This window comes from Hyperolius riggenbachi, chromosome 8 (genome assembly GCF_040937935.1).
Source record: "Hyperolius riggenbachi isolate aHypRig1 chromosome 8, aHypRig1.pri, whole genome shotgun sequence".
In the NCBI taxonomy this organism is placed as follows: Eukaryota; Metazoa; Chordata; class Amphibia; order Anura; family Hyperoliidae; genus Hyperolius; species Hyperolius riggenbachi.
Genome location: NC_090653.1, coordinates 159562818 through 159572349, shown reverse-complemented (window position 1 = coordinate 159572349; position 9532 = coordinate 159562818). Strand labels below are relative to the sequence as shown.

The 9532-nt window shown below is 42.3% G+C and overlaps 2 protein-coding genes across 2 annotated transcripts in view; both read right to left on the bottom strand.

The window, feature by feature from the left end:
* Nucleotides 1-789: 789 nt before the first annotated feature.
* SNX12 (sorting nexin 12) overlaps nt 790-9532 on the bottom strand; it is a 45356-nt gene continuing 36613 nt past the window's right edge. The window contains exons 3-4 of the mRNA XM_068247616.1: nt 3233-3357; nt 790-2042 (exon numbers count right to left, since the gene is read on the bottom strand). Of these exons, the coding sequence (XP_068103717.1) occupies nt 1940-2042; nt 3233-3357 (228 nt within the window). The 3' untranslated portion in view covers nt 790-1939. The remainder of the gene's footprint in view (nt 2043-3232; nt 3358-9532) is intronic.
* LOC137528366 (uncharacterized) lies at nt 4294-8517 on the bottom strand. The gene is made up of 2 exons (XM_068249659.1): nt 6850-8517; nt 4294-6495 (listed from the first exon to the last, which is right to left on the bottom strand). Exons 1-2 carry the CDS (start codon nt 7385-7387, stop codon nt 4442-4444), a joined length of 2592 nt encoding a protein of 863 aa, XP_068105760.1. The 5' UTR covers nt 7388-8517; the 3' UTR covers nt 4294-4441.

Genomic DNA, 9532 nt, shown 5'->3' with positions numbered 1-9532 from the left:
GGCAGCAGAACTGCAGAGAGGGACCCCACAGTCTGCTAGAGGCTGAAAGAAGCCCCAGGTAAGTAAAACTTAACTTAAACCTATTATAATAGTACATTTTAGTTATAAAGCAACCATCTAGGTGTTGGGGGATCTTTTAGGGTTGAGGTACCCCCCTCTCCCACATGCTAGAAGATGCCACCTTGAATAAGAGAGTATTATCCAGTTGCTTTAGAAAAAAAAAACTTTGCAATCACAAAATGCAATTTTTCCAACTTTCACACAGGTTCTGTTATAGATTACCCTTTTATTTCCCAAAGTCAGATATAAAAGTCTCTTGGCACACTGATTAGGCTCCCAGTGCAAAATAATAAGCTCATTATCCCCATTTAGTAAGTAAGGAAATAATAATGCTGTGGCTAATTTCTTTAAACAAAAGTAGAATTTAGAGATTGAATTTCAGCATAATCGGGGGAAGCATGGTGGCATAGTAGATAGTGCTCAACTTGCAGCACTGGGTCCCCAGTTTGAATCCAAGCCAGGGCATTTACCTGCATGGAGTCTGTATGTTCTCCCCGTGTCTATATGGATTTCCTCCTGGTATTCTGGATTCTACCTAAAAATTGGCCCTAGACTATGCTGGATATATGACTACGGTAGAGATTAGATAGTGAGCCCCACTGAGAAACAATTAGTGACTATATACTCTGTAAAAACACAGCGGAAGATGGTGGCGCTATTTAAATACATAATTCTGTTGTAAGAAAAACTGTGTTATAATAAATCAAGCAAAACACACCGATGACAGAATGGTTTTCAGATATAGATATTTATATATACAGACATGGTCTCCAGCACAAAGACACAGGCAGAAATAACTTTCATTAACCCAGGTCTGAGTGTGTTATAACAAGTTAGCACATGCAGGGGATCACAGAGACAGCTATGTGCCCTTCATTATTCATAACTAAAACAAATCACAACTTATCCACCTCCAAGGATCATTATTAATAAACTTGCTGTCCCTCCCCTACTCCCGCCTGTAAGGTCTAACAATGTATACATGCCAACAGATTGTGTTCTCAGAGCAGACCAACTCATCCCAATGTTCACATATAGACCAAACAGTGAAATACAATCATCAGTATTTTCCATGATTATAGCATAATGCTTGGAGCTCATATTTTCAGATATTTAGCTTTGGTTATGACTCCTAAAAACACTTTATCTTCCCCAGTAGACCTCAAAGACCTAGCAGCAGATCTACAGTCATTATTCCAATATCCTTCAGGAAGGTGATACGATCTTCAGACATAATGTTCAGCTCTTCATACTGTCTTAATCTTGATCTTTCCATTATAATCACTGTAACGTAGTAAGGGTTACACACTTTGGCTGTGCAGTAGACAGATGCCTACATGTTATTGGAGATCTTTGCTCTGCGCATAAATAAAATACATACTTGTGATGAAACAGAGAGATGGTGTGCATACTTGCTTAATCACTCCAAGACCTGGGACACAGCAAGTTATAGATTGTATTAAAATATTTGCCAGAGTCATGGGCTAGTGTTAGGGAAAGGATATGCCATTTAAAGTAGTTCTCCTGGACATGTAAAAATGTTCATAGGAAAAAAAAAACATTTTGACGTGCGCTCTGAACATTCAGTTGAGAGAATGTGGCTATCTGTATGTTAATACACCTTGTATTTTCAAGCTAACAGTATGGAGAAAGGCCAGATTAAACCACTCCCTAACTCCAGGCAAGGGAGAGTTTAGAAGGTGAACAGGCTTGTTTTTAAACAAGCAGCATTGAAAGGAATGATACAGACAAAAAGAACAAAGATGAAGGACACCAGGGGGCTGGCAGACAGGTAACAAGTGGAGAAAGTGTAAAAATAAATGTAATTTTGCAGGCAATGGTGTTTAGGGAGAAGAATAGAAAGGTATGCCTAGATGGTTCACTGGCGCACTTTGCCTGGCACATAATTTCTATCAATGGTTTCATCCTGCAGGAACATATGGAGACACCGCTCATTCTGGGCAAGAGGATGTCCTGCAATTCTGGAAGGAAAGACATGGAAGACATTATACAACAGTTAAAAAAAATAATAAAAATAAAAGATCATTGCTGCATAAAGGAGATATAAATTAATATACAGGTGGGACATTGTACCTCTGTTCCCCTGTGCCTTCAGTGTCCCCCTATGTGGCACCTCTGCCTCCACTGTGTCTTTCTGTACCACCTCTACCTCCCTGTCACCCTTTGTGCCTCCTTCTGTCCTCCTGATGATCGCAATGTGCCAATTATTCAGAACCCGCTATATAATATAGTGTACCGCAGCAAAATGCCATTTTACTGAGTTTAAAACATTTTTCTTAAAAACTACAAGCTCTTTTCGAAAAAAAAAAAAATTGACTTGTTCCCACAGAATCAAATATTGCACTTTTGGGCCGTTTATATCAGCAAGTTGTTTGTAAGTTGAGGGCTACCTGTCTTCCATGGAGGACATGTTTTTACTTCTCAGAAAACACGTCACTTCTCCAAAGGAAAAACAACGAGGCTCCAATGAAACTAGAGCAAATATAAAGCTAAACAGTGTTGCACCAACTAGGTTCAGCTGCTGTGGTGGGAGGAGGATACCCATTATCCTCTGAGGGGAAAAAAAAAATAAAAACGTCTAAAAGTTCCCAAAAAGCACTTAGAATATTTACGTAGTTTTGGATATTTCCAAAAGTGCACTTTTGAAAATAACCAAAACTACTTGAATATTTATTCTAAGCGCTTTTTAGGAACTTAGACATTCTAGTGAAACTAGACCATGATGAAATTGAAACCACTGTTTTATTTTCTGCAACACTAGGCTTTTGTTTTTACAACTTTGGCAAGTTGTACCTCCCCCTTCTCAACTTGACAGACAGCTCTGGGCTCGGTTTAGCTGATGGAGACTAATGTGATAGACGTCCCCCCAGTGAGGGTCAGCTGAGCTTTCTTTACAGATAAAAAGAGGAGACTGCCCATGGAAAAATGGAAGGGGAAAGTGCTGCACATGAAAGGGTTGGCTACTATATACTGAAAGGGGACGCAAGAAAAACTAACCTGAGGAAGAAAATGTATACTTGCATTGGCAGCAATGAGGACTAGTGTGAAGAACACACATTAGTGTATGAAGAATGGCAGACTGTGTTTATGGACATTTTAGCAACACATTTTAAAGCAAAGACTAGCTACTAAACTGGTGATAAAGCATTACTTGTTTATAAACTGTTCCAAGCCTTGCCGTCGCTCTTCAATGAATGCCTCTTCAAAAATGCCTTCATCTCCTCGAAATGGAAGCTGTCTTTTTAATGCTTTACCCGGTAATGGTGGAACCACAATCTATAGAAATGAAATAAAGTTTAATAGTGGAAAGTACGTTTCCAATTTAACTCACTCACTGACAAGTAGCGATGGTCATGTTTAGGGGAACACATGGAGAAGCATGTGATCAGTTTGGTCAGGTGATAAATATGTAGGTGTCTCATAATGTGCTAAAGCAGGATGTGATCACAGCAAATTAGAGCTTTGCAAATTATCAGCTGACCAAACAAAATCACATGCTTCTCCATGAGTTCTCCTCGACATGATCATCATTACTAATGAGCACTCAAGCCCAGTTTCCACTGACAATTAATCAAGAAAACACAAATTACAGATTAAAGGATACCCGAGGTGACATGATGTGACATGATGATAGACCTGTGTATGTACAGTGCTTAGCACACAAATAACTATGCTGTGTTCTTTTTTCTTTCTCTGCCTGAAAGAGTTAAACATCAGGTATGTAAGTGGCTGACTCAATTCTGACTCAGACAAGAAGTGACCCTAACTGATAAACTATAAAAACACTTTTCTAGCAGAAAATGGCATCTGAGAGCAGGAAAGAGATAAAAAGGTTAGTTCATAGATTTTAGCTCTGGCATACTTCAATGAATGTGTCATTGAGCAAAAACAATAAAACAATTAAAACTTAAAAGTAGATTTAAACATTAAACTGTGGAATATCTTAAGTCATTTTTAGGAGAAGGAAGATAGATACAATCGTTTATTTCATTCGTTTATTTTCGCCCGGATGTAAAAAGACTATAGTTACTTACGGTAATGTCTTTTCCGGAAGTCCGAAGGACAGCACCCATGAGACTTGTCTCCTTCCCCACTTCAAATGGACAGGAAGCTAAAAATACCACAGACATTTGCATATTCATTAGGCAGGCATATATAAATAGGGAACTCACAGTAAATCGTCAGTAATAAAAAAGACCACACCACACATAGTTCTGCTTCAAATGTATTTATTAGTAAGGGTGGGTCGCAAGGGTGCTGTCCTTCGGACTTCCGGAAAAGACATTACCGTAAGTAACTATAGTCTTTCCCAGGAACGTCCTCGGACAGCACCCATGAGACGAAAAACAAGATAAGTTAATTAGGGGGGGACAACTGCCTGCAACACTTTCCTGCCGAATGACAGGTCTGAACTAGCTGCAATGTCTAATCTGTAATGTCTGACAAACGTATTTTGGCTGGACCACGTGGCCGCTCTACAGATCTGTTCGATGGAGGCTCCCGCCTTCTTTGCCCAAGAGGCTGACACCGCTCTAGTTGAATGAGCCTTTATGGATGATGGTAATAACTTTCCTTGTTGGGAATAAGCCAACGCAATGGTCTGCCTTATCCATCTGGCTATAGTCGACTTCGATGCTTGTTTGCCTTTGAATCTTCCTCCGAAGAGAACAAACAAGGCATCCGATTTCCTCCATTGTTTGGAACGATCTAAGTAGCCTAAAACCGTCCTTCTTACATCCAGACAGTGAAGTTTCTTCTCCTTTTCATTGGTCGGGTTGTTACAGAAAGAAGGTAAGAATATTTCTTGAGAACGATGAAACTTAGAAACAACTTTAGGGAGGAAAGAGGTGTCCAACCGTAATGTGATACGATCTCCAGAGATAATGCAATAAGGTTCTCTCATGGACAGGGCCTGTAATTCACAAACTCTCCTGGCCGACGTAATTGCTACAAGAAAAGCCGTCTTGATGGTTAAACATTTATCTGAGATCTCCTCCAGAGGTTCAAAGGGGCTGTTACATAAGGCCTGTAGTACGGTGTTTAGGTCCCAGGATGGCATTCTTGACTGAACCAGTGGCCTGATTCTTTTAAGTGCCTGAAAGAATCGTATGAAGAATTCTTCTTCAGCCAAACGTCTCTCCAGAAAAACACTAATAGCTGCTGTCTGAACCTTCAGTGTGCTGGTGCTGAGGCCTTTCTGATAACCCTCCTGTAGGAATTCTAGTACTGAAAGGGATAAAGAACAGTCTCTGGAATTTTGTTCACACCATCCTTTATACACATTCCAAGTCTTTTGATAAATGTTCCTGGTAACCTTTTTTCTGCTCTGGATTAACGTCTCTGAAAGTCCGTTAGAGAAACCCTTCTGCTTTAAACTTCTCCACTCAGGCTCCAAGCTGAAAGCTGAAGGAGCCTCAGATCTGGATGAAAAACTGGACCCTGGGACAGCAGGTCTGGACGATCTGGCAGCATTACATGATCGACTGTAGCTAAATTCTTCAGTAGTGTAAACCATGGTCTTTTGGGCCAGTATGGCACTATCATGATCATCCGAGCTCGGTCTTTCTGTAATTTGTTCAGAACTCGAGGAATTAAGGAAAGAGGAGGATAGGCATACATCAGACCTGAATTCCACGTGATCGAGAATGCGTCCACTGAGCAAGGATTGTCCTGGGGGCATAGTGAGCAAAACATCTGGCACTTTGTGTTGTTCTTTCGAGCAAACAAGTCCATGTCGGGTCTGCCCCAGAGGTGTACCAGGCCCTGAAACACAACTTCGTTCAGAGACCACTCGTTCTGATGAAGTGGTGATCTGCTCAGAAAATCGGCTAAACAATTCAGGGTTCCCTTTAGATGGACTGCTCTCAAGGATTTCAGGTGTCCTTCTGCCCACTGTAGTATCTTGCATGACAGGTACCATAGAGAATGACTCCTTGTTCCTCCCTGTCTGTTCAGATAGGCCACCACTGTGTTGTTGTCCGTTCTTATCGTGACGTGAGTGCCCCTGATTTGGGAATCGAAGTGTGTCAACGCTTGCCAAACTGCTGCCAGCTCTCTGTTGTTTGAAGATCTTTGCCTCGACGCTCTGGGCCAAGATCCCTGTACTGGTATTGTACCCAGATGGGCTCCCTAACCCCAGGCGCTTGCATCTGTTGTTATGACTGTCTCTGAGGGATAGCTCCAAAGACGTCCGTTCGTCAACTGTGAAGGGATCAACCACCAATTCAGTGAGTCCTTTATGAACTGGGGAATTAAGATTCTCCTGTCTAAGTCTCTTATACTCCTGTTCCAACTTCTTAAAATCCATAGTTGTAATGTCCTGGAGTGTAGCTGACCCCATTGAACTGCTGGGAATGATGAAGTTAGAAGACCCAGTAAAGCCATGGCGTTTCTCAATGATATTGAAATCTTGCCCTGGAAAGAAAGAACAGATTTTAGAATTGCACATATTTTCCTTTCAGGAAGAAACACAACACTGTCAATGGAGGCTATAGTAAACCCCAAAAATTCCATAGTCTGAGTAGGAACTAGAGAGGATTTAGACCAATTAATAAGCCAGCCTAAGGACTGCAGAAAATCGAGACAGAAGTTTATCTGTGTCTCAACGGTCTCATAGGATTGACCCCAAATAAGAAGATCATCCAGATAGGCTATGATCTGAACTGACTCTAACCTGAGTACTGCTAGAACCTCGGACAATACTTTAGTGAACAGCCAGGGTGCAGAAGATATACCAAAGGGTAAAGCTGAAAACTGGAAGTGCCTTACCTCTCCCTGTAGTCTTATGGCGAATCTCAGGTATTGCTGGGATCTGACATGGATAGGCAGGTGGAGATAGGCGTCCTTGAGGTCCATAGAAGCCATGTAACACTGACTCTGTAGCAGATTGACCACATTGCGTATATTGTCCATTCGAAATTTTCGATATCTTATTGACCTGTTTAATCCCTTTAGGTTTAAGATGAACCTGTACTCCCCCTGAGGTTTTTTTACTAGGAATACTGGAGAATAGTACCCCTGAAACTGTTGACATTTTGGGACCTGACGAATTACCCTCTTTTCCAGAAGGACAGCAATTTCTCTTTGTAAGGCTAAGCTTAGATGCTGATCTGATGGGGTCTGTGTAAGAAAAAATTGTACTGGAGGAGCTGTGGCAAACTATCTTGTAACCTTCGAGGATTATATTTAATAACCATATGTTCTGAAAGTGACTTTCCCAGTTTTCGTAAAAGTGCGCTACTCTTCCTCCCACTGGGAGCCTGATGTCATTGTTTAGATCCCTGGGATGGGAGAGGAAAGGACACATTTGGTCTTGGCCGCTGTGGTTTGTTCTGCCCCCATCTTCTTTTAGGATAGCTTTTGGACCCCTGTTCGCTCTGTTTTGGGTCTCGAAAGGAACGTTTGAAACGAAAATTCTTTCTTTTTATGGGAAAGTTCTTTTTATTGTCTGAGGACCTTTCTAGCGTTTCATCTAATTTGGAACCAAATAATAATTCCCCCTCACAAGGTATTCCGCACAGTTTAGATTTTGAGGAGGTGTCCCCTTGCCATGTTTTTACCCATATACCTCTTCTGGTAGAGTTCACCAAGGCCGTGGTCCTGGCAGATAAACGGACCGTGTCATCTGCTGCATCTGAAAGATAATTAGCAGCGTGAAATAAGTTATCAAAGTCCTTTAGTATCTCTTCTCTGGGTACCCCTGAAGCTATCTGGGATTGTGTATGAGACAACCAAAGTTTTAAAGATCTGGCTGCGGCTGTAGATGCGACAGCTGGTTTAAATGTTAGTGATGAAGACTCCCATGCTCTTCTTAACAGATTATCCATTTTCTTATCAATGGGGTCTTTTAAATTTCCAAAGTCCTCAAACTGGAGATCAGATTTTCTAGAGACCTTAGAAAGAGCGGGATCTAATTTAGGTGACGGCCCCCAGAATTTCTGGTCTTTAGGGTCAAACGGATATTTATTGGCAAGAGACTTGGGCCAGAATGCTCTCCTCTCTGGGTTATCCCATTCCCGTTTAATCATATTCTTCAGAGAACTATGTACTGGAATGAAAACAACCTCAGGATCAGATAAACTCTCATACATATGATCGAGGGGTGATAGAGTCTTTTCCTCAGTCTTAATACCCATGGTATCACGCATAGCTTTAAGAAATAACTTTAAGGCATCAGTTGCAAAGGCAAATTTATGAGGCTTATCAGTGTCTAACTCCTCTCCTGAAGGAATTTCCTCAAGAGACGATATATCCACCTCTCCCTCAGATAATTCTGAGTCCCCTGAATCTTCACCCCTCTTTCTTTTTTGTAAATTTACGGCAGAGTCCTGCCCTGGGGGAGGTTGAGGTGTAACCGTGACATCACTACTAGATGTAGAAGGATGAGATGGAGGCACCATAGGAGAAGGAATAGGAACAGTCCCAAGCAGCTGGAATGTTTGCCTCCTTAATAGCTTTAATGGCAGTAGCCATTTCAGAACGCATCCATCCCATCAAATCTTTAAACACCACGGGTGATTCTTTCTTCATAACTTTGTCAATACATGTTTGGCATAATGATCTAGATGAAGAAGAGGATATTTTCACGGCACAGATGGCACATCTTTTATGATCAGACTTCTGAGCCTGTTTTCCCTTGTCACTCTTATCAGCCTTGTCAGTTGGATCAGATTTGTCTTTATCCGTTTTAGGAGCATTAGGCTATAAAAGAGACAAAGAGAGAGTGTAACTAACCAGCCTCTTATATAAAAAAACTATTTATACATATCTGAAAAAGGAGTCAGCAGATGACACCAACCAGAGAGGCTTCTGAGCCAGGCTCCACAGATCTGGTGGAGGAGGATCCAGCGGCAGTTTCCATGGTCAGGGAATGGATTCTGACCAGGAACTGAGCTTTAAATAAGCCGCCCAATTATGCCACGCCAAGGTAAGCCGCGCCCCCCCTGACAGAGTGCGCTTCCAAAATATGAACCCCCCGTACAACTGCTGCTGTACCTATAGTTCCTCCTTACCTTATGGGCAAGCGAACCGCTCCCTCACCGCCGGGCTCTGGGATGCAACGCGGCTCACTGCCCTCTGAACGCTGGATAGGCTTACCCGCGGTGACTGAGTGACGTTATCCGGCTGGCGCGATCACATGATCGGCCTCTTCTTCCGCCGGAAGTGCGTCAGACGCGCCTGTGCGCGCGAGATCCGATGGGGGAAACTATTCGGCCGCAGCTCCGGCGCACGCCGGGTCCCTGACCCGCGATACTCGGCCTGAGTCGTGCAGCAGCTCCTGCCTTACAGATATGGTTGGCTTCAGCTCCCCTGTAGCGTCCTGTGTGGTGGACAGAAAACAACTGACGATTTACTGTGAGTTCCCTATTTATATATGCCTGCCTAATGAATATGCAAATGTCTGTGGTATTTTTAGCTTCCTGTCCATTTGAAGTGGGGAAGGAGACAAGTC